A 25,170-nucleotide genomic window follows, 5' to 3' on the forward strand; every position below is an offset into this window, starting at 1 on the left:
CCGATAACATCTAAATCTTAAATCTAAAACTGTGTGAACTTTTCGTCCAGCACCTGTTGCCAACAAAAGCTTATGTGTATGGTGAGGCTAATTTCCCAGACATTACCTCCCTGAGCAGGAACAGACTAAAAGCTGAATAATAGACTATTGTTGGCCACTCCGAGAGAATAAATTCTTAGGAGGATTTGAGACCTATGCTTCAATTTTAACTCCACCTTTTTGAATTAACTGCCAAAGGCTCTGTAGGCATGGGGTTGTGTGCACACTCCAGAGTTTGAGCCCAGACCCGTAACCCCACCCTCACCCCCCTCCAACCCCTCTCCCTGGGCAGTCAGGTCAGATTCCAACCCCAATGACGACAAGGCATAAACTAGCTGCCAGCAGGGTGTAGTGGATAGAATCAGCCATGACCGCCTTTGTGTGTGTGTTATGGGAAACAGGCTGACATGTACTGCCTGTAATGTGGATGTCTTGGTCAGGATGCTCCGACCCACAACATCTTCCTGTCCTTGTATAGAAAGAATACATTAAACAGCAGACGTTTCTCTGCTCCAACAAGTTTCTCAGTTTTGCAACTTTTTTTTGCTCACTGGGCAAAACACTCAAACTCACTCTATATAAATTGAGCTGACAGGAGCATTAAGTGTATTCAGGACTTTTCTGAGAGAGCGAGAGAGCGAAGGAGGGGGAATGGGAGAGATATAGCGTGAGTAGGGGAAGTTGAGCTGAAAGGGCAAGTTCTAATCTAAAAACATGGGAATAGGCCAAAAACTGGGAGAGAACTCACTTTGTAATACTGTGAAAGTATTGTCTGTTGGAGCTGGTGAAGAATACATGACTGTCTTTTTCATTATAAATTCCCCAGCTGGACTCAATGGTGGCCTGAGGCAAGCGAGGCCATGTCGAACAGAACAGGGTGCCTCAATGGAAAGCCAATGTGCTTCTCTTTCTCATCAAACTAGATATCTACAGAGCGAAGTCAAAAGCTAACTCCATCCCATGCTACATGGCTAAGTGAAAAATAAAATGATCTACAAGTGAACTCTTTGAATACTCATAATAACATGTGTGGATTTAGCTCATTTAAATTGGACACATATAAATAGTGAAGTTTTATCAATGAAAAGAAAAGATGAGGTTTCCATCAAGCTTTTTATGCACTTAAAGTACATTAAGGATAAAAAAAAAAATGTAATGACAGGCCTTTCCAAATGTCAACAAAACAATGCTAAACAAGGTGGGATCATTTTGTGTCGGTAAAATTAATTATTGCGAGAAATGTCGGTGGACACTTTTTTTATACGCAAATATTGGTCATGTTATGTGGTCCTCCCACTATGACTTATTGGAAAACCATGCAGTTTATTAGGCTACAGATTAAATAAGTTATGATGAAGTTCACAGGGTGGTGAAAGTGCAACATGATGAGCTTGATGCTCCTTTCAAATAAAAATTGAGGGTCTATTCGGGTGACATGATAATCGATGCTTGGCTGAAGTTTTCCAAATACAAATATCTCATCATGTAGGCTATACATGGACTCTATCTGCACTCGGACCCAGTTGGCTAGAGCGCACGTGCCAATACCAGAGTGGGCACACTATATAATGCAACATTTTTTTGTGAGAAAACCATCCGCAGAGTTAAAATGCAATGGAAACCCATTTCCCTTGTATTTTTTATTCGGTACATATGAACTTGACCAGAAAAGGCATTTTGACGTGCACTATGTCATCACGCACAGCCATTTATCTGCAACAAGTCAATTTGATGGGAACGCATCTCTGGTGGGAGAATGCAAGTTGTTTTTATGCGGATTTTAGAATATTTGCATGAAAATCTATTGCCAATTAGATCGAAACCTAGCTATATTCATGTATTTTTAAATTCAAAAGGGAAAGTTTATTAATGAAAATCATTAACCTTTCATTTTTGTATTTGTATGTATTTTGGATCCCCATTAGCTGCTGCCAAGGAAGCAGCTACTCTTCCTCGGTCCAGCAAAATGAAGGCATGTGTCTGCTTTTGTTTCAATCAATACTTCCATGAGTACAGGGAAAGAGCTTGCTAATTTAACCTCAATGAAATTCAAAACTGAAGCCAGCACCATCTACCTCTGTTTTATTTTATTTCGAAGCGTTCGCTTCATTTCACTAAATTGACAATTGAATGAAACCCTTCTCTAAATCCTTCTGATCTTGCCATTGACAATGGACTTTGAGAGGGAGGCAATTTCCTCTCAACGTTGCATTACTCTAGATGTTGTTTTTTTTTACCTCGTTGATGAAGTCTCCGATGTCCCCTGGGTGTGGGGCTGCTGACCTTATAGGGTACTGGGGCTCGGGGTGCAGCGGCCTCTCGTCCATACGCCGTATCCCCACGGGTTTGATGGCATCAGGCTCTATCGTGTCGGGCTGCTGGAGCTGGCTCAAGTCGTAATCCTGGAGGGGAGGGGGAGAGGCAGATGGGAGTCAGCAAGGAGCCAGAGATAAGTGTATATCCTCACAGAGCTGGGGAGAGGAGCTTGGCATGGGCAGAACCCCCCCAACCGGATCCAGACTGGGATCCATACACACCACAAGAGGTTGGTGGCACCTTAATTGGGGAGGACAGGCTCATGGTAATGGCTGGAGTGGAATCAGTGGAATGGTATCAAATACATCAAACACATGGTTTATATGTGTTTTATGCCATTCCATTTACTCCATTCCAGCCATTATCATGAGCGACCTTGTAACATTAGAGCAAAATAAACCTATCAATGGGTGGACTTTAGATTGTTTGTAAACATCACTTAGACCGTTAGCTGTTTTTAACAAGATCCAGCGTCAGGGTCAAGGCTAAGAAACAGAGCATCAGTCGACAAACCAGTGTCAATAGAGAGGTGTTCTTCTGGAAGGGTGCGCAGGAAACTGTTCTGCTGTAATCAGCCCTAGGCACGGAATAGCGGATATGCATAAGCCATTAATTATCCTATTAACATTGCCAAGGCAACCTGACTGGCTTGTTTGGTTTGTGCAGTGTCGAGAGAGAAAGCGAGAGAGAGAGGGAGAGTTGTGATGTAGATGAGAAGACAGCAGTGAGGAGCTGGACTGATATGCTATCAGAGAAGATATGATGGAGAGAATGCCATGGAAAAATAGCTGTGTTTAATAAGCGTGTATGATGGATTGTCCCTCAGCAGATTTTCAGTAATCCATCCATCTCTAATATCCCCCTTCAAAATTGTCCCTGCTTACTTGCACATATAACTATGCACATTTACACGCTCGCTCGCTCGCACGCACACACACATATACACACACACACACGCAAACAAACACACACACACGAACGCACACACATGCGAACATTTGCATGATTAAAGATGGACCATATAAACACATACAGTGCCTTCAGAAAGTATTCACGCCCCTTGACTTTTTCAACATTTTGTTGTGTTACAGCCTGGATTTAAAATGGATTCAATTTAGATTTGTTTACTGGCCTACACACAATACCCCATAATGTCAAATTACAAATTAATAAAAAATGAAAAGCTAAAATGTCTTGAGTTAATAAGTATTAAATCCCTTTGTTATGGCAAACCTAAATAAGTTCAAGAGTAAATATTTGCTTAACAAGTATGGTAGAAAATTATGTTATAATACTGTTATTGCATCGAATAAGGTTTCTCATTACTCTCTCATCTGTGTCTGTGTGGACTGAGTTGGGGTGGCAATGGATTTATGATAGCTTGGTAATAAAACTTACAGCCTGCATTCTATAGAATGAGTTGGTGATTGTATACTATGAGGTAGCAGGGAAGAGAAGGCTCTGGTATGGATAGCTGATGAGAAGAACCTCGTCTTGGAGGCCAAACCCTAGTTTCTATACAATGAGAAAAGTCTTCACAGCAGATACTATCTGATGTGAATTATTCATTTATTTTATACAAATCCTAACCTTTTCACCCATTCCAGACATCTGTTGTTTATCACATATTCAGGAGGATGTGTCTTAACTATAAAATGCAGCGGCACAGTTCTGCTCACTGGGCTCTCAACGGTCAACTACGGGTGGTCATTGACCAGCTCCATTATTGCAATAATTAATCAATATTAAAGTATGATTGTTTGAACAAATAACAAAGTCTCTCTCACTTGGTTAGAATTTCCACCACACAAGTCACTTAATAAGTTGCATGGACTCACTCTGTGTGAAATAATAGTGTTTAACTTAATTTTTGAATGACTACATTATCTCTGTGCTCCACATATACAATTATCTGTAAGGTCCCTCAGTCAAGCAGTGAATTTCAAGCACAGATTCAACCACAAAGACCAGAAAGATTTTCCAATGCCTCGCAAAGAAGATAACCTATTGGTAGATGGGTCAAAAATAAAAGTTATTACACTTTGGATGGCGTATCAATACACCCAGTCACTACAAAGATACAGGTGTCCTTCCTAACTCAGTTGCCGGAGAGAAAGGAATCTGCTCTGGGATTTCAACATCAGGCCAATGGTGACTAAAACAGTTTCATGACTGAACTCGAGAATCCAAATAGGTCAGATCAGGTTTGCAATTACAAACTTCAATCAGATCCCCTTTCACCCATAGAGGGGATAGGATAGAACTAGTCGGGATTGACACTCATGCCCTGTTGTAAATCAAGTGAGAAGATCCAGGCCTGTGCTCTCAAAATTCACCAAAGCAATGTGCTTAGTCTCAACAGACCTTTTCCCGCTGAAACTCAAACACGATCAAAAGCGAATACTGGAACAATAATTTGAACGTAGAATGTGGGGAAAAGTCAGAGGCGATCTATATAACACTAATGTCATGTTTGTTATTTTGTGAGGTCATTAAAAATGTTATAAAGGTAATACTGTAACTCCGAAAGTATACAAACTACATACAGTTGAAGTCGTAAGTTTACATACCATAACCAAATACATTTAAACTCAGTTTTTCACAATTCCTGACATTTATTCCAAGTAAAAAATTCCCTGTTTTAGGTCAGTTAGGATCACCACTTTATTTTAAGAATGTGAAATGTCAGAATAATAGTAAAGAGAATAATTTATTTCAGCTTTTATTTCTTTCATCACATTCCTAGTGAGTCAGAAGTTTACATACACTCAATTAGTATTTGGTAGCATTGCCATTAAATTGTTTAACTTGGGTCAAACATTTCGGGTAGCCTTCCACAAGCTTCCCACAATAAGTTGGGTGAATTTTGGACCATTCCCCCTGACAGAACTGGTGTAACTTAGTCAGGTTTGTAGGCCTCCTTGTTTGGACACACCTTTTCAGTTCTGCCCACAAATTTTCTAAAGGATTAAGATCAGGGCGTTGTGATGGCCACTCCAATACCTTGACTTTGTTGTCCTTACGCCATTTTGCCACAACTTTGGAAGTATGCTTGGGGTCATTGTCCATTTGGAAGATCCATTTGCGACCAAGCTTTAACTTCCTGACTGATGTCTTGATATGATGCTTCAATATATCCAAATCATTTACCTACCTCATGATGCCATCTGTTTTGTGAAGTGCACCAGTCTCTCCTGCAGCAAAGCACCCCCAAAACATGATGCTGCCACCTCCGTGCTTCACAGTTGGGATTGTGTTCTTCGGCTAGCAAGCCTCCCCTTTTTCCTCCAAACATAACGATGGTCATTATGGCCAAACAGTTCTATTTTTGTTTCATCAGACCAGAGGACATTTCTCCAAAAAGTACGATCTTTGTCCCCATGTGCAGTTGCAAACTGTAGTCTGGCTTTTTATGGCGGTTTTGGAGCAGTGGCTTCTTCCTTGATAAGCGGCCTTTCAGGTTGTGTCGATATAGGACTCGTTTTACTGTGGATATAGATGCTTTGTAGCTGTTTCCTCCAGCATCTTCACAAGGTCCTTTGCTGTTGTTCTGGGATTGATTTAAACATTGATGTAAACAATTGTTGGAAAAAATTACTTGTGTCATGCACAAAGTAGATGTCCTAACCGACTTGCCAAAACGATAGTTTGTTAACAAGAAATGTGTGGAGTGGTTGAAAAACGAGTTTTAAAGACTCCAACCTAAGTGTATGTAAACTTCCGACTTCAACTGTAGATGAAGTTTCCATACTGTGTGTTGTGCATGTAAAATGTAAAAAATTATGAAAGTGCTTTTGTTTAGATAGGAATGTGTTTGAAAAGTTATAAGAGATTATTGTTTTCCATAACGTTGCACAGTGAGTAATCACCACCCCAAAGTGAGGGAGTGTGCCAGCCTGCCAGAACCGTCCCTTTCGAGGAAAATATATAAATAAAGAAATTAACACAGAAGACCAGAAAAAGCATGAAACGGTAGCTACATGTTTAAAATGGTTAGAACTTTGATTCTCAACACGAGGTGGAGATGATAAACTCACCTCCAAGCTCACAACTGGAGCTCGGTACACAAAGGAGTGAAGATGGCAGAAGGTTTCAGACTTTACCTCTCTCAGGGGTCCCTCGATCTTTTCCTCTTGGCCATTCGGCACAGCGCAATAAGGCGCATCTTCGCCAACAAAGCCAAAGCTTGGCTTTTCCTCTTGGCCTTTCGACCCATTATTCCCCACAGGATCAAGCCAACGCCTTGACAAAATCATCAAAAACTTCTGCACCTTTGACCACGTTCCCGGGAAGCCAAATGACACTGAGACATTAACCTCTCTGGGATAGGCGGGATGCAAATGTCTCACCTGGACAATTGCCAGGAAATATGCAGAGCGCCAAATAAAAAAAAATGCTATAAAATTCAAACTTTCATTAAATCACACATGTACAATACCAAATTAAAGCTACACTCATTGTGAATCCAGCCAACATGTCAGATTTCAAAAAGGCTTTTCAGCGAAAGCATAAGAAGCTATTATCTGATGATAGCACAACAGTAAACAAAGATACAATAGCAAATTTCAACCCTGCAGGCACCACACAAAATGCAATAATTAATGCCTTACCTTTGAAGATCTTCTTCTGTTGGCACTCCAAAATGTCCTAGAAACATCACAAATGGTCTTTTTGTTCGAAAATGTCCTTCTTTATGTCCCAAAAATGTCCATTTATTTGGTGCGTTTGATTCAGAAATACACCGGTTTCAACTCGCCCAACATGCCTACAAAGTATCTAATAAGTTACCTGTAAACATGGTCCAAACATTTCAAACAACGTTCCTAATCCAACCTCAGGTACCCTAAAACGAAAATAATCAATATAATTTAAGATGGAATAAACTGTTTCTAATACCGGATAAGAACCATGTGAAGCTCGCTCCAGTTCATGTGCACTAAAATAGTAGAGTCCACCTGGAATGACACTTACAATGAATAGGACTACTTCTTCATTTCTCAAAAGAAAAACATTGAACAATTTCTTAAGACTGTTGACATCTAGTGGAAACCATAGGAACTGCAACCAGGTTCCTAATAATAAGGGTATCCCATAGAAACCAATTGGAAAATCCAATGCCCTCAATAATTTTTTCCCCTGGATGGCTTGTCATCGGGGTTCCACCTGCCATATCAGTTCTGTTATACTCACAGACAGTATTGTAACAGTTTTAGAAACTTTAGAGTGTTTCCTATCCAAATCTACCAATTATATGCATATCCTAGCTTCTTGGCCTGAGTAACAGGCAGTTTACTTTGGGCAATGCTTTTCATCAGGAGGTGAAAATATTGCCCCCTACCCAAGAGAGGCTAGCTACCCTACCGATTTATTCCATAATGTTATCCTACTGGAACACATGATTAGAGCGTTTTACTAGTTGCATTGTAGTTGAGACTACACATGGCAAGGAATGATTATTGTTTTTTTTTTTAAATGGGAGAAGATGGAAAGTCCTGGACTGGACTTTTTTTACAACCAGTGTGGGACACCTCAGTGATATTTCAAGATGTATTTTAAGTTTATCCCTGTCGAGGGGCTTGTTCGCCCCTGCCTGTACTCATGGGGAAGTTTGTGCTTCAAAACGCTCAGTGGCTGTCATGGCTTGCCATTCACGTGTCCCACTCAAAGCGGTTTCTGTCCCACTCAAAGCGGAAAATGTAGATTTTTGCACTTTGAACGTTGATGCTTTGTTTCCTGAGACAGGAAGTGTCTAACGGACAAGAGAAATTAATCTTAGCTTCAGTATCGCATGACTCCAAGGAGGAGGGAAGTTGCTCACACACAGAGACTGCTGGCTCAAAATCTTGAAATGAATAGTCTATCAGGTCCGCTGATTTAATGTGACGAGATCTCATAATATCTGCTCCTGTCGACAGATACTCCTTGTGGGTGACTGTGTTGCAACCAGCATTAGGAGAAGACAATGTGTTCAGGGGAGACAGCACGGTGACCACAATTGGTTGTTTTTCCAATCCATCAGTGGGACAAAACGATCCATCAAGTCTGCTCCAAGTAGCAGGAGTTCAATGTCGAGGCTGGTAACATTCACAGGGTAAAAAAGCGATACATTTTGGAAGTCTAGTATCAGCATGAGTCACATTGTGAGAGGCGAGGAAGTTGAGTTAAACCTCAAAGTTTAGTTCCGCATCTTACCCTTTTTAATCAATGTTTAGCTGGGTTCACAGTCCTTTTGAGATCATTGAACTATGTTTGAGAGATGAGCGATATTGTCGAGCCCGAATTAATTAGCGCATCACAGGTTAAGCAGACCTCCAGGACGGTTTCCAGGTAGCGACTTTCAGAGTTGCGTTCTGTAGTTATATTCCCTACAAAGTGGAGTGAATGTTCGCAACGGCGTGATGTGCCATTTGTGTTCATGGTGAAAACAGATAGACTTATCGGAGTTTGAGTGGAATTGGCTATTGCAATGTTGTTTACCTTGTGTGTTACAACATTTGTATCGAAGTCTATTGTCAAAGCCTGTGGGCTTGTTTCTGGATCAAGCGTGCACTGGATTGGGTTTCGAGTGATATTGGGAGTTATTGAATTGTTTACATCCTCGCTAATGGTGTTAATTCCGGCGGACCTGTTCTCCGCAAATTCTATGCCTAGTCATGGCAACTTATCTTTTTCCTCCTTCTCAATTTTTTGGGCGCTTCTGTACTTCTCTTAGCAGAACTTTTAGAGAGTATTGGTTTATGTTTTTAGCATCATTGAATGCTTTGGTACCCTTGTGCCCTGACACTTTGTGTGGGTTGATTGTAGCGGTAATCATCTCACTGGCGACGTTCTTTATAGTTATTTTGACCACGGTGGTTATTAGTGTCGTGATTTTGTGGTAGATACCGTTTTTGTGCATCATCTCTCACCGAATGGTGCCGGAGGGGATGGCTGCTGTTTTACGTGCTCCTAACCAACTGTGCTATTTTATTAGTTTTTTTAAACTTATTTTGTACATAATGTTGCTACTACCATCTCTTATGTCTGAAAATAACTTCTGGACATCAGAACAGCGATTACTCACCTCGAACTGGAAGAAGATTTTTTCTTTATTGAGTCCGACGTGAATGGTATACTGCTTTCTCGGGAACGGGCCCAAATCCCCATCATTTGCGTGAAAACAAAATTGAGAAAAAGGGTAACGGAGGTCGGGCTGCCTTTTGAGAATTCGTAGGCGAGTGAGTAAACCCCCACTGCATCCATTCTATTGGCCAACGCGCAATCATTGGAAAATAAAATGGATGATCTAGATTATCCTACCAACGGGACATTAAAAAGTGTAATATCTTATTTTTCACCTTGTCGTGGCTGAACAACGACACGGATAATATAGAGATGGCGGGATTTTCCATGCAACGGCAGGACAGAGAAGCTATGTCTGGTAAGACGAAGGGTGGGGTTGTGTGTCTATTTGTAAATAACAGTAGGTGCACAGTGTCTAATATTAAAGAAGCCTAGAGGTATTGCTTGCCTGAGGTAGAGTGCCTTATGATAAGCTGCAGTCCATACTACCTACCAAGAGAGTTCTCATCTATGTTATTCGCAGATGTCTATTTACCACCACAAACCGATTCTGGCATTAATTAAGACCGCACACAACCAGCTGTATAAGGCCATAAGAAAACAAGAAAATGCTCATCCAGAAGCGGCGCTCCTAGTGGCCGGGTACTTTAATGCAGGCAAACTTAAATCTGTTATTACCTCATTTCTACCAGCATATCACATGTACAACCAGAGGGAAAAAAATTCTAGACCACCTTTACTCCACACACAGAGATGCATACAAAGCTCTCCTCCGCCCTCCATTTTGCAAATCTGACCATAATTCTATCCTCCTGATTCCTGCTTACAAGCAAAAACTGAAGCAGGGAGTACCAGTGACTCGCTCAATACGAAAGTGGTAAGATGACATGGATGCTACTCTACAGGGCTGTTTTGCTGTTACAGACTGGAATATGGAATATTCATCCAATGGCATATCAGTCATCGGCTTCATCAATAAGTGCATTGACGACGTCATCTCCACGGTGACCGTACGTACATATCCCATCCAGGAGACATGGATTACAGGCAACATCCGCATTGAGCTAAAGGCTAGCGCTGCCGCTTTCAGGGACCAGGACACTAATCCGTACGCTTATAAGAAATCCCGCAATGCCCTCCGACAAACCATCATACAGGCAAAGCGTCAATACAGGAATAAGATTGAATCCTAAAACACCAGCTCTGACACTTGAAACGCAGCCACGAGCTGCCCAGTGAAGCAAGCCTACCAGACGAGTTAAAAGCCTTTTATGCTCGCTTCGAGGCAAGCAACACTGAGGCATGTATGTATGAGAGCACCAGCTGTTCCGGACGACTGCGTGATAAGTATCAGTAGCCGATGTAAGCAAGACCTTTAAACAGGTCAACATTCACAAAGCCTCAGGGCGAGACAGATTACCAGGACGTGTACTCAAAGCATGCACGGACCAACTGGCAAGTGTCTTCACTGACATTCTCAACCTCTGGCGGGATTTAATGCCTACATGTTTCAAACAGACCACCATAGTCCCTGTGCCCAAGAAAGCGTAGGTAACCTGCCTAAATGATTACCGCCCCGTAGCACTCACATTGGTAGCCATGAAGTGCTTTGAAAGACTGGTCATGGCCCACGTCAATAGCATCATCCCGGATACCCTAGAGCAGGTTTTGCCAAACTGGGACGGCCCGGTTCCATCGTGAGGTTAGCTCATCCGTGGATAACATAGCTATGAAATAGACTCCTTCATACATATCGTCACTAAAATGGTATAAGAAACATTAACTTGTAGTAAAACCACTAAAGGTCTCCTTGGCATATGGTTTGAGGTCGGCATCGATTCTTACTGACACACGGTCAATGACATGGAAATTATCTGATGAAGTCAGACTCACTCTGCCCAGGTTGCAGCCTACCAGGATACTTGGTTTCCTTGCCCTTGGCATGTGCGCTTGTGCATGCATAAACGCACATGCACAACAGAACCGGGCCGCGGTTCGTGTACAAAATATATATGGTAGTTTCTGAACGTGGCAATGTTAGTGTCTCTGTCCCTCTCTCCCTCTCCATTTCTTCTTTAACTTCTTGGTGACAGTATTTTAACGTCTTGATGAAATGCTCGATCTATTTTCAATGGGTTTTAATTGGGAATCCAGATTTCTAAGGGATCTTCTTGCAGCTCCTACCGCTTCCACTGGATGTCACCAGTCTTTAGAAATTGGTTGAGGTTTTTCCTTTGTGTAATGAAGAAGTACGGCCATCTTGAACGAGGGGACTTGAAGTGTACTGTTAGATAGAGGAGCGTGACCTGTATTGAACACAGATCATCCCGTCTTCAATTTTATTGATTATTTATGTTAAAAATACCTAAAGTTGTATTACAATCAAACAGGCCAAATAAATGGACATTTTGGATATACAGTGGGGCAAAAAAGTATTTAGTCAGCCACCAATTGTGCATGTTCTCCCACTTAAAAAGATGACAGACGCCTGTAATTTTCATCATAGGTACACTTCAACTATGACAGACAAAAGGAGGAAAAAAATCCAGAAAATCACATTGTAGGGTTTTTAATGAATTTATTTGCAAATTATGGTGGAAAATAAGTATTTGGTCAATAACAAAAGTTTCTCAATACTTTGTTATATACCCTTTGTTGGCAATGACAGAGGTCAAATGTTTTCTGTAATTCTTCACAAGGTTTTCACAAACTGTTGCTGGTATTTTGGCCCATTTTTCCATGCAGATCTCCTCTAGAGCAGTGATGTTTTGGGGCTGTTGCTGGGCAACACGGACTTTCAACTCCCTCCAAAGATTTTCTATGGGGTTGAGATCTGGAGACTGGCTAGGCCACTCCAGGACCTTGAAATGCTTCTTACGAAGCCACTCCTTCGTTGCCCGGGCGGTGTGTTTGGGATCATTGTCATGCTGAAAGACACAGCCACGTTTCATCTTCAATGCCCTTGCTGATGGAAAGAGGTTTTCACTCAAAATCTCACAATACATGGCCCCATTCATTCTTTCCTTTACACCAGGGGTGTCAAAGTCAAATGGACGGAGGGCCAAATAAAAAAATCAGCTACAAGACGAGGGCCGGACTGTTCGAATGTTCATTGAAAAATTTTTAAATGACGCATATAGTCTAGTGAACCTAATTGAACCTACTGAAAACCTAACAAATATATTACAATATGATCAGATAAATAAAGCAATATTTTCTTATGGCTCTGTCAGTAATCTTTAATTTTCAACAGACACAAAAGACAAATTTCCTTTATATAAATATCCCCATAACATGAACATTAAATGAAAGAAACCGGTATTCAAGGCACCATCAGTAGACTATATTTTCTATTTTAGCAAAAGTGGGCTAAATTTACTTCAAAGAAAAAACAATAATAGCAATTTTCTATCATCCACTCAACTGAAATATTTTTAAAATATAATTGGATTGAAATACAAAAAAATAAAGTGCAAAAATCTATTAATCAAAAACAACACTTTGTTTAAGGAGAAGTAACATGCAGTGAAAACAAATATTAAATTTTAACTTTTAAACTTGAACTGAGTAAAAACTCTAAATATGTGATTGCACAGTAATGTTCACTTGTTTGAGGTTGAGGGTGATACTTGGTGGTGTCCCATCTTTTCCACAAGTTCATCAATGTTCGGGGTAAGGCTCTGAGCTGAAGAAATCCTCAGAATTGAGTGGAGGTGTTCAGCAGTAAGTCGACTTCTGTGTGATGTTTTGTTCAGGTTCATCAAAGAAAACAGTTGTTCACACAGGTATGTGCTGCCAAACATAGACAACGTTTGAGCAGCCTGGATGCGCAGCTGGGGCATTGTGCCGGGGAGGAAACGGGCGAACTCCGCAGCACCCACTGCCGCATATTTTGCCCTCAGTGCATCATTGCATTGGAGGTCAATCAACTCCATTTGGAGGTTTGGTGGTGAGCTTTCCACGTCAACAGCAAATGGGTTACCGAGCAGTTCCAACCTGCTTTTTTGTGCTTCAAAGTCAGCAAATCGGCGTCGAAAGTCAGCGGCAAGCATACCTATTTTATCAGCCAACTGTGTGCTCGGGAACGCACTGGTAGAGAGCTTCTCTTTCATGGTCTGGCAGCTGGGAAAGTGGCTCAAATTTTCTTTCCGCATCTGCGTCTCCCACAGAGTCAGTTTGGTTTTAAATGCCTTCACTGTACTGTACATATCAGAGATGACACGATCCCGACCCTGCAGCTGCAAGTTTATTGCATTCAGATGACTCGTAATGTCACACAGAAAAGCCATTTCACACAGAAACATTTCGTCTCGGAGTTGTGTTGTGTCTTTCCCTTTGCTGTCCAAGAACAGACAAATCTCCTCACGAAGCTCGAAACATCTTTGAAGCACCTTTCCCTGGCTTAGCCATCGCACCTCTGTGTGATAAGGCAAATCACCATGCTCCGTTTCTAACTCCGTCAGAAATGCCTTGAACTGGCGGTGATTCAAACCTTTGGCTCTGATAAAGTTAACTGTGCGCGTGATGATGCTCATTACATGCTCCATTTTCAAGGCTTTACCGCACAACGCTTCCTGGTGTATGATACAATGATAAGCTGTCAGCTCACCTGTCGCGTTTTCCTCTTGCATCTTTTCCCGTATCTTCGCCACCAGTCCGCTCCTGTGTCCACACATCGCAGGTGCTCCGTCGGTTGTCAAACCCACAAGTTTTTCCCAAGGCAGCTCCATCTCATTTACACATCTTGACACCTCTTCATACAAATCATGCCCCGTAGTTGTGCCATGCATAGGACGTAAAGCCAAAAACTCCTCTGTCACGCTTAGGTTGGAGTCCACTCCGCGGATGAAAATTGACAACTGGGCAATGTCAGAAATGTCGGTGCTCTCATCCACAGCCAAGGAATATGCAATAAAATCTTTTCCCTTTTTCACAAGCTGCTCTTTTAGATTGATGGACAACTGGTCTACTCTCTCGGCAATGGTGTTTCTGCTCAGACTCACATTTAAAAAGAGTTGCCTTTTTTCTGGGCAAACTTCGTCACAAACTTTAATCATGCAGTTTTTGATGAAATCCCCCTCCGTAAATGGCCGGGCTGATTTAGCGATCTCTTCTGCCAAAATAAAACTGGCCTTGACAGTTGCGTCCGCGTGTGTGTCCGCGTGTTTCGTTTCATAATGTCGTCTCAGATTATACTCTTTCAGTACCGCCACACTTTCTCCACACAGAAGACACACAGGTTTTCCAGCTACCTTCGTGAACATATACTCCGACTCCCACCTTGTTTGAAACCCCCGGTTCTCAGTATCCACCTTCCGTTTTGCCATTTTTGATGGGTATCTGAAAGTTAATTTTACTGTGATGCTGACGACTGCTGTGCCAATAAATATTGAAATGAAGCAGCCTACTGCTCGGTGCGTCACCTTTGCATTGTGGGAAATGTAGTATTGGTGCGTGTAAAAGATCTGCGGGCTGCCGGCTTGCTGCGGGCCGGTTCTAATAATAAATCAAGATCATCCCAGGGGCCGTAAAAAACCTTCTTGCGGGCCGGATGTGGCCCGCGGGCCTTGACTCTGACATATGTGCTTTACACGGATCAGTCATCCTGGTCCCTTTGCAGAAAAACAGATGTTTTCACCCCCATGCTTCACAGTAGGTATGGTGTTCTTTGGATGCAACTTTGTCCTAGTTTAGTTTTTACCAAAAAGTTCTATTTTGGTTTCATCTGACCATATGACATTCTCCCAATCTTCTTCTGGATCATCCAAATGCTCTCTAGCAAACTTCAGACGGTCCTGGACATGTACTGGCTTAAGCAGGGGGACACGTCTGGCACTGCAGGATTTGAGTCCCTGGCGGCGTAGTGTGTTACTGATGGTAGGCTTTGTTACTTTGGTCCCAGCTCTCTGCTGGTCATTCACTAGGTCCCCCCGTGTGGTTCTGGGATTTTTGCTCACCGTTCTTGTGATCATTTTGCGTGGATCCCCAGATCGAGGGAGATTATCAGTGGTCTTGTATGTCTTCCATTTCCTAATAATTGCTCCCACAGTTGATTTCTTCAAACCAAGCTGCTTACCCATTGCAGATTCAGTCTTCCCAGCCTCCTTTGACAGCTCTTTGGTCTTGGCCATAGTGGAGTTTGGAGTGTGACTGTTTGAGGTTGTGGACAGGTGTCTTTTATACTGATAACAAGTTCAAACAGGTGCCATTAATACAGATAACGAGTGGAGGACAGAGGAGCCTCTTAAAGAAGAAGTTACAGGTCTGCGAGAGCCAGAAATCTTGCTTGTTTGTAGGTGACCAAATACTTATTTTCCACCATAATTTGCAAATAAATAAATTAAAAATCCTACTTTTTTTTCTCATTTTATCTGTCATAGTTGAAGTGTACCTATGATGAAAATTACAGGCCTCTCTCATCTTTTTAAGTGGGAGAACTTGCAAAATTGGTGGTTGACTAAATAATTTTTTGCCCCACTGTATATCAAAGGAATTAATCAAACAAATGGACCATTTCTGATGTTTATGGGACATATTGGAGTGCCAACAAAAGAAGCTCGTCAAAGGTAAGGCATTAATTATATTTTTTATTTCTGAGTTTTGTGTCACACCTGCAGGGTTGAAATATGCTTTTCTCTCTTTGTTTACTATGGTGCTATCCTCAGATAATAGCATTGTTTGCTTTCGCTGAAAAGCCTTTTTGAAATCTGTGTGACATGTGACAAGTGTAGCTTTAATTTGCTATTTTGCTTGTGTGATTTAATGAAAGTTGGATTTTTATAGTAATTTATTTGAATTTGGCACTCTGCATTTTCCCTGGCTTTTGGCCAGGTGGGTCCCACATATCCCAGAGAGGTTAACAAGTATCCATGTTGGTGATTTGAATGGTGTCAGGATAATGAAAACCGAGGAAGGGTCAACAACATTGTAGTTATTCCACAATACTAACCTAATTGACAGAGGTAAAACATGGGACCCTGTGCAGAATAAATATATTCCCAAAGCATGGATCCTGTTTGCAACAGGGCACTAAAGTCAAACTCCCCGAAAATATGGCAAAGCAACTAACCTTTTGTCCTAAACACGAAGTGTTATATCTGGGGCAAATGAAGTACAACACATTACTGAGTACCACTCTCCATATTTTCAAGCATAGTGATGGCTGCATCATGTTATAGTTATGCTTGTAATCGTTATGGACTGGGGAGTTTTTCAGGATGAAAACAGAAGCGGAATGAAGCTAAGCACAAATGCAAAATCCTAGAGGAAAACCTGATTTAGTCTGCTTTCCACCAGACACTGTGAGATGAATTCAGCTTTCAGCAGGACAATAACCTAAAACACAAGGCCAAATCTACACTGGAGTTGCTTACCAAGAAACAGTGAATGTTACAGTTTTGGCTTACAAAACACAACAAAAGGTGAAGCGCTATGAATATTTTTTTAGAAGGCACTGTACATGCCTGAAAAAAAAAAAATATAGACACAAACACAGACACACAAAAAATGTTGTTCATATAAACACATGTATCAGGTTAATCTTAATAAAAAACACATGGATCATGTTTATCTTCATATAAACAAATGTATCATTTTTTATTAGAATTTTCTTTACACCCTTTTTCTCCCCAATTTCAATCGTATCTCACTGCTGCAACCCCAACGGGCTCGGGAGGTGAAGGTCTATTCATGTGTCCTCCGAAAAACAGCTAAACCGCGCTTCTTAACACCTGTCCGCTTAACCTGGAAGCCAGCCGCACCAATGTGTCGGAGGAAACACTGTTCAACTGACGACTGAGGTCAGCCCGCCACAAGGGGTCGCTAGAGTGCGATGAGCCAAGTAAAGCCCCCCGCAGGCCAAAATCTCCCCTAAACCGGACGACGCTGGGCCAATTGTGCGTCGCCCTATGGGACTTCCGATCACGGCCGTTTGTGATACAGCCCGGGATTAAATCCGGGTCCATAAGTGACGCCTATAGCACTGCGATGCAGTGCCTTAGACCGCTGCGCCACTCAGGAGGCATCGTATCATGTTTATTTTAATAGAAACACATGGATCATGTTTATCTTAATAAAAACACATGTATCATGCTTCATTTAATATAAACACATTGATCATGTTTCTCTTAATATAAACATCCAAACACAGATTAACAGTCACATTGGCTGGAAGGGGACAATGGCCGTTACACATCCTAGAGCAGAATGCCATGTGTGCGTTCCCTCTAGCCTCTGTCCTCCTCCCAGCCCATCTCCCTGTGACCCTTCCATGACCTTCTACGCTACAGGGTCATCCCAGAGGTCAGGGCTTAGTAACAGAGAACTACGCCATAAAATTACAGTCACAGAGCCACAACTGGATAATGATGACACACTACGCCCTCAAGGTAACTATTCTTCACACATCACACCACTAAGCACCAACCCGCAGACATATCATTTCCCCTGCCACGCTTTAGCCTCCCCTTGATCTTAAAATGGGTGGAGCTGGACAGTAAACAACCACAACAACATCGGATAAACAAACTCATCACGTAAGGGGAGGAATTTCTTAGGCCCTATTTTCACTTCAAATGTCTATTTAATATTCTGCTTAAAGCAAAGGTTTGGCTGACAATGGCCCTGATGTCACGAACCTCGCCGAGGATGGTGCCTCTTCCTGTTCGGGCGGTGCTCGGCGGTCGTCGTCGCCGGCCTATTAGCTGCCATCGATTCCCTTTCCGTTTGTTTTGGGTTATTGGTTAATTGGGTACACCTGTTTTGTATTAGGATTTGTTTGTAGGGTATTTAGGGGCACTAGGCCCGCTGGGTATTTGTGCGGGCTTGTTTTTGTTACTCTGTGTTTTGTTGGTGTGATTTATTATTGTATTTATTCTCCGGACTGTTTAGTCCTGTTGTTGTTTTGGACTAGCAACGTATTTACGCCCTGTGTGTTGGCGTGACTGTTTTTGTTGCGCTGGGGAATAAATCTGAGGAAAACGACTGAACCCTGCTCTCTGCGCCTGATTCCACCCACCACACCTAGTAGATCGTAACAGAAGCCCGCACCATTGAAATGGAGTCAGCAGGAGCAGCGACCACTCCTCTCCCCACTATGGAGGAGCGCGTTCATCACCATACAGCTGTCCTCCATCGGATTGGTACCGCGATGGACCAGATGATGGAGAGGATGGAACGATGGGAGAGGAGTGGTCTCCCGACACCACCTACTCCACCTACATCGTCCTCTGGGTCCGGCGCACTACGTCTCTCCCCCCCGAGGGAGTACGATGGAGCGGCTGCTGGGTGCCAGGGATTTTTGCTCCAGCTGGAGCTCTACCTGGCTACCGTGCGTCCGGCTCCCTCGGGTGAGGAGAGTGTGAGCCTCCTCGTCTCCTGTTTAACGGGCAGGGCCCTGGACTGGGCTAACGCAGTCTGGAACAGTCCAGACTCAGCTCGGGACAACTACCTGGAGTTCACCCGCCGTTTCCGAGCAGTGTTCGATCATCCACCAGAGGGTAAAGCGGCGGGTGAGCGACTGTTCCACCTCAGACAGGAGACGAGGAGCGCGCAGGACTTCGCGTTGGAGTTTAGGACCCTAGCTGCTGGTGCTGGGTGGAATGACAGGGCCCTGATGGACCATTACCGGTGTAGTCTCCGGGAGGACGTCCGCCGGGAGCTGGCTTGCAGGGACACAACTCTCTCCCTGGATGAACTAATAGACATGTGTATTCGATTGGACAACCTGCTAGCTGCCCGCGGGCGTTCAGAAGGGGTCCTGTTAATTCCACCGTCCAGCTCTCCCACTCCCACTCCGATGGAGTTGGGAGGAGCTGCATCTAGGGGGATCAGAGGGGGCTCCTCCTGCTTCTATTGTGGACGGAGAGGACACACTTCGGACCGGTGTTGGAGGAGTCCCTCTGGGAGTCGAGATGGTCGGCAGAGCGCTCCTCGGCCACCCCAGGTGAGTAAGCACCAAACTCACCCAGAGCTCCCTGTTGGTCACATGTTTTTGTTAATTTTTTTCCCTGCATTTTTCCCCTCTCTTCAGCATAAGGCGCTAGTCGATTCAGGCGCAGCTGTGAGTTTTATGGATCGTGGACTCGCCCGTAAATTGGGTATTCCGTTAGTGCAGATAGACCCACCTGTCCCTGTGCACTCCTTAGATAGCCGACCGCTAGGGTCAGGGCTGGTCAGGGAGGCCACGATTCCGCTGGACATGGTAACGCAGGGGAATCATAGGGAGAGGATCAGTTTCTACCTTATTGATTCACCTGGGTTTCCGGTGGTGTTGGGGGTTCCCTGGCTGGCTATTCACAATCCCCTTATTTCCTGGAAACAGGGGGCTCTTAAGGGGTGGTCAGACGAGTGTTCAGAGAGGTTTTTAGGAGTTTCCATCGGTGCCACGACGGTGGAGAGTCCAGACCAGGTTTCCACCGTGCGCATTCCCTCCGAATATGCCGATTTGGCTATCGCTTTTAGTAAGAGGAAAGCGACCAAATTACCACCCCATCGACGGTGGGATTGCGTGATAAACCTCCTGGAGAACACTGCACTTCCCCGGAGTCATGTGTACCCACTGTCACAGGAGGAGACGCTGGCTATGGAAACATATGTCACGGAAGCTCTGAAACAGGGGTACATTCGGCCCTCCATGTCACCCGTCTCCTCGAGTTTCTTTTTTGTGAGGAAAAAGGAGGGAGGTCTGCGTCCGTGCATTGATTATCGAGGTCTCAATTCGATCACAGTGGGTTTTAGTTATCCGCTACCTCTCATCGCTACGGCGGTGGAATCATTCCACGGAGCGCGTTTCTTCACAAAACTGGACCTCAGGAGCGCGTATAATCTGGTGCGTATTCGGGGAGGAGACGAGTGGAAAACAGCGTTTAGTACCACATCAGGCCACTATGAGTACCTCGTCATGCCGTATGGGTTGAAAAATGCTCCAGCCGTCTTTCAATCCTTTGTAGATGAGATTCTCAGGGACTTGCACGGGCAGGGTGTGGTAGTCTATATTGATGACATCTTGATTTATTCTGCCACATGCGCCGCGCATGTTTCCCTGGTGCGCAAGGTGCGCAAGGCTGAGAAATGTGTGTTCTCCAAACCAGCCGTTTCCTTCTTGGGTTATCGCATTTCCAGCTCGGGGATGATGATGGAGTGTGACCGCATTAACGCCGTGCGTAATTGGCCGACTCCGACCACGGTAAAGGAGGTGCAGCGGTTTTTAGGGTTTGCCAATTACTACCGGAGGTTTATCCGGGGTTTTGGCCAAGTAGCGGCGCCCATTACCTCACTGCTGAAGGGAGGGCCGGTGCGTTTGCGGTGGTTAGCAGAGGCTGATGGAGCCTTCAACCAGTTGAAGGCACTGTTCACTGGGGCTCCCGTGTTGGCGCATCCGGACCCTTCGTTAGCATTCATAGTGGAGGTGGATGCGTCCAAGGCTGGGGTTGGAGCCGTGCTGTCTCAGCGCTCGGGTACGCCACCGAAGCTCCGTCCCTGCGCTTTCTTTTCTAAGAAGCTGGGTCCGGCAGAGCGGAACTATGATGTGGGGGACCGGGAGTTACTAGCTATGGTAAAGGCCCTGAAGGTGTGGAGACACTGGCTAGAGGGGGCTAAACACCCTTTTCTCATCTGGACTGATCACCGTAATCTGGAGTATATTCGTGCAGCGAGGAGACTGAATCCGCGCCAGGCTAGGTGGGCCATGTTCTTTACACGTTTTAGATTTACGATCTCTTACAGACCAGGTTCCCTCAACACTAAGGCCGATGCGCTGTCCCGTCTCTATGACACCGAGGACCGGTCTATCGAACCCACTCCCATCCTTCCTGCTTCTCGGCTGGTGGCCCCAGTGGTATGGGAGGTGGACGCGGACATCGAGCGGGCGTTGAGGGTTGAACCTGCGCCTGCACAGTGTCCGACTGGCAGAAGTTACGTACCGCTTGGTGTCCGTGATAAGTTGATTCGGTGGGCTCACACACTACCGTCTGCGGGTCATCCGGGGATCGATAGGACAGTGCGGGGTCTTAGAGGGAAATACTGGTGGCCCACCTTAGCTAGGGATGTGAGGCTCTATGTCTCTTCCTGTTCGGTATGCGCCCAGAGTAAGGCTCCTAGGCACCTTCCTAGAGGGAAGTTACAGCCCCTCCCGATTCCACAACGGCCATGGTCCCATCTCTCGGTAGATTTCCTTACTGATCTTCCCCCTTCTCAGGGGAACACTACCGTTCTGGTCGTTGTGGATCGGTTCTCTAAGTCCTGCCGTCTCCTTCCATTGCCTGGTCTCCCTACGGCCCTACAGACTGCAGAGGCTCTTTTTACCCACGTCTTCCGGCACTATGGGGTCCCAGAGGATATCGTCTCCGATCGGGGTCCCCAGTTCACATCTCGGGTTTGGAAGGTGTTTATGGAGCGTCTGGGGATCTCGGTCAGCCTTACCTCTGGTTATCACCCCGAAAGTAATGGGCAGGTGGAGAGAGTAAACCAGGAAGTGGGCAGGTTTCTGAGGTCGTATTGCCAGGACCGGCCAGGAGAATGGGCAAGGTACGTCCCATGGGCAGAGTTAGCCCAGACTTCTCTTCGGCATTCGTCCATGAATATGTCGCCATTCGAATGTGTACTGGGTTACCAGCCGGTCCTGGCTCCGTGGCATCAGAGTCCGACCGAGGCTCCTGCGGTGGAGGAGTGGGTACAGCGCTCTAGAGAGACCTGGCGGGCAGTCCAGGATTCTCTCAGGCAGGCCAGTGAACGGCAGAAGAGAGACGCTGACCGCCACCGCAGTGAGGCCCCGGTGTTCGCACCAGGGGACAGGGTCTGGCTCTCGACCCGAAACCTGTCCCTCCGCCTGCCCTGCCGGAAGCTGGGGCCGCAGTGTGTGGGGCCATTTAAAGTCCTGAGGAGGATAAACGAGGTGTGTTATAGATTGCAACTTCCCTCTTATTATCGTATTAACCCCTCGTTTCATGTGTCTCTCCTCAGGCCGGTGGTAGCTGGTCCCCTACAAGACGGTGAGGTACCGGAGGTCCCTCCACCCCCTCTGGACATCGAGGGGTCCCCGGCGTACACAGTACGAGCTATTCTGGACTCGAGACGCCGGGTGAGGGGCCTGCAGTACCTCGTGGACTGGGAGGGGTACGGTCCGGAGGAGAGGTGCTGGGTACCGGGGAGGGACATTTTAGATCCTTCCCTCTTGAGGGATTTCCATCGCCTCCACCCGGATCGCCCTGCGCCTCGTCCTCCGGGTCGTCCTCGAGGCGGGGGTACTGTCACGAACCTCGCCGAGGATGGTGCCTCTTCCTGTTCGGGCGGTGCTCGGCGGTCGTCGTCGCCGGCCTATTAGCTGCCATCGATTCCCTTTCCGTTTGGAAGGTGTTTATGGAGCGTCTGGGGATCTCGATTCCCACCTGAGCTGTACCTATTGACTGACTGCGTCCTTCCTCTGAGTGAGAATTTAAGAGGTTACTGTTTTCCACCCTTTTTTTCATTTGACAATTGAATGATTAATTAGGCTACCTGCTGCGGCTGCATAAACAGGTTTGTTCTGTCAAGAAAAAATAGCCCGGTGGTAATTTAATAACAGAACTGTTTTTCCAGATCTTCAAGCTATTTTGTTTGTGTGGCCTCGAAATAACAATTTCCATATGTATTTATAACGACATCATATGCAGCGCTCCACTGGGGTCCTTTGAAAACCTAGACAGAGATCAAGAGGTAAAACTTTATTTGGATAGTTCCATGTAGATGATCTACAGATTGTCATACTATCAACAGACAATATGTTGATAAGCAAATGCTTGCTAAGGTTAGGTTATGAATAAGGGTTAGGGTATGGTTAGGGCTAGGGTAAGGGTTAAGTTTAGAGTTAGGATAAGGATTTGGGTTAGTGGATAGTTAGTTTAAATGTGGTCAACATTTGCAAAATTACTAAGCAGGTTGTAATGCAACAAAATAGGAAAAATGTAAGGGGGGTGAATACTTTCACAAGCCACTGCACAAACCATCTACTTAGGACAATCCAAATAAAATGTTACCCAAAGATGTACTTCAGTTTGAGACTGCATTTAAGTGCAGGCAGGGCTAAAATAACACTCATCACGATTGAGTTTCTCTATCAACTTACAAAACTTCCACAGAAGTTTCTGGAATTTGATATTCTTTCTGTACCACATTATTCTCCACTTCCCACATGGCCAGTGTGTGTGCTGATCATCTGTCTCCTCTTGGTAGAATGAGTGCCACATGGACTAATAAAAACCCAGGTAATGGCAGTCAGCAACTAAAAAAATATACTTTGAGAGCGCCGAGCGGCCACTGCACTGACACTTCAATTTCCTCCCCAGCGGGAGAGATAGGGAGAACAGAGGTGAGGCATTATATAGTCCACATCACTGGGACAGTCTGGTTCATTTTTTTACCCACAATACAACCCCGACAGACTGACTTCCAGATTCCATAGACAAGACCATTTCCTTCTGACATCCATCCCTCCTCCTCCCCCTAGCTCAAAATGGAAGCTTGTTTTCTTTCGATAAATATGAAATGTGTCAGCCTTCCTGCTTCTAAGGTCTTTGAGGAGGGTTATATCACAGTGTCTTCAGACATTACAGTGTGTGTGTGTTTCTGGGTGTGTGTACATCCTTATGCGTGTTTGCCTCTGTGTATGTGTGCCTGTGTGTATGTGTGTGTGCCAGTGTGTGTGTGTATGTGTGTGGGCCTATGTGTGTGTGGGTGTGTGTGTCCCTGTGTGTGTGCGCCTTTGTGTGTGCATGTTTCCTCCTGCTCAATCATTGGTAGATATGTAGATGGAGCTTCATTATAACACAGCAGCAGATGTCTGTCTCCCAATTACATTATCGCTGCAATAACCAGCCCTGAACACTACCTGGCCCAGTGTGTGGAGTCCATCACAAAATGGGCCCATGGCAAGAACACACTCCATTTGTTAATGATATTACCAGACATTTACAAAATCATTCCCTTGTAATAACTAGAGTTTATTACAAAAAGTGTGGGTTAGTATCGTAAGTAATCTGATGTCTTGTGTGTGTGTGTGTGTGTGTGTGTGTGTGTGTGTGCGCCTGCGCGCGTGTGTACATATGTGTGTGTGTGTGTGTGTGTGCACGTCTGCATGCATATGTGTGTGTGTGTGTGTGTGTGTGTGTGTGTGTGTGTGTGTGTGTATATATGTTAGTATATGTTAGTGTGTGTGACTGTATGTGCGTGTGGGTGTGTTTCTCTACCTGGTCCTCTTCTCCTCCTCCCTCCTCGTCATACTTCAGGATGTTGTCTCTGACATCGTCCTCAGGGTCAATAAGCAGCTGCTTGGCCTGACGCTCCTTATCACGACGCTTCATCCATACCACAAACAACAACACAAGAACTACAGAGGAGGAATGGAAAGGGAGGCAGAGAGGGATCGAGAGAGAGAGATATAAAGAAATAAAAAGAGAGTAAAATATCCCATATTACAAAACATAAGATATTTTGCATACACATGTAAATCAATTCAGAATGTAAACCTTGCCACGAGATTGATCAGTGCTATCTATCTTTTGGGTAATCCAGAAATAATCTACTGCTATCTCTTGGGCATGACGTTTAGCTCCTTAATAATCCCTGCGGCTATGTTTAGGAATGGTAAGGCGTGACATTTATCTTGTTTTGTACAGTGCCTTGCAAAAGTATTCAACCCCCTTGGCGTTTTTTCCTATTTTGTTGCATTACAACCTGTAATTTGAATAGATTTTTACTTGGATTTCATGCTTTGTTTCA

The 25,170-nt window shown here is 44.5% G+C and overlaps 1 protein-coding gene across 1 annotated transcript in view; it reads right to left on the reverse strand.

Annotated features, from left to right (window-relative positions):
* LOC139387447 (cadherin-2-like) overlaps positions 1-25,170 on the reverse strand; it is a 111,529-nt gene that overhangs the window by 4,951 nt on the left and 81,408 nt on the right. Inside the window, exons 14-15 of the mRNA XM_071133630.1 lie at positions 24,639-24,778; positions 2,277-2,441 (exon numbers count right to left, since the gene is read on the reverse strand). Of these exons, the coding sequence (XP_070989731.1) occupies positions 2,277-2,441; positions 24,639-24,778 (305 nt within the window). The remainder of the gene's footprint in view (positions 1-2,276; positions 2,442-24,638; positions 24,779-25,170) is intronic.

Source organism: Oncorhynchus clarkii, chromosome 28 (genome assembly GCF_045791955.1).
Source record: "Oncorhynchus clarkii lewisi isolate Uvic-CL-2024 chromosome 28, UVic_Ocla_1.0, whole genome shotgun sequence".
Taxonomy (NCBI): Eukaryota; Metazoa; Chordata; class Actinopteri; order Salmoniformes; family Salmonidae; genus Oncorhynchus; species Oncorhynchus clarkii.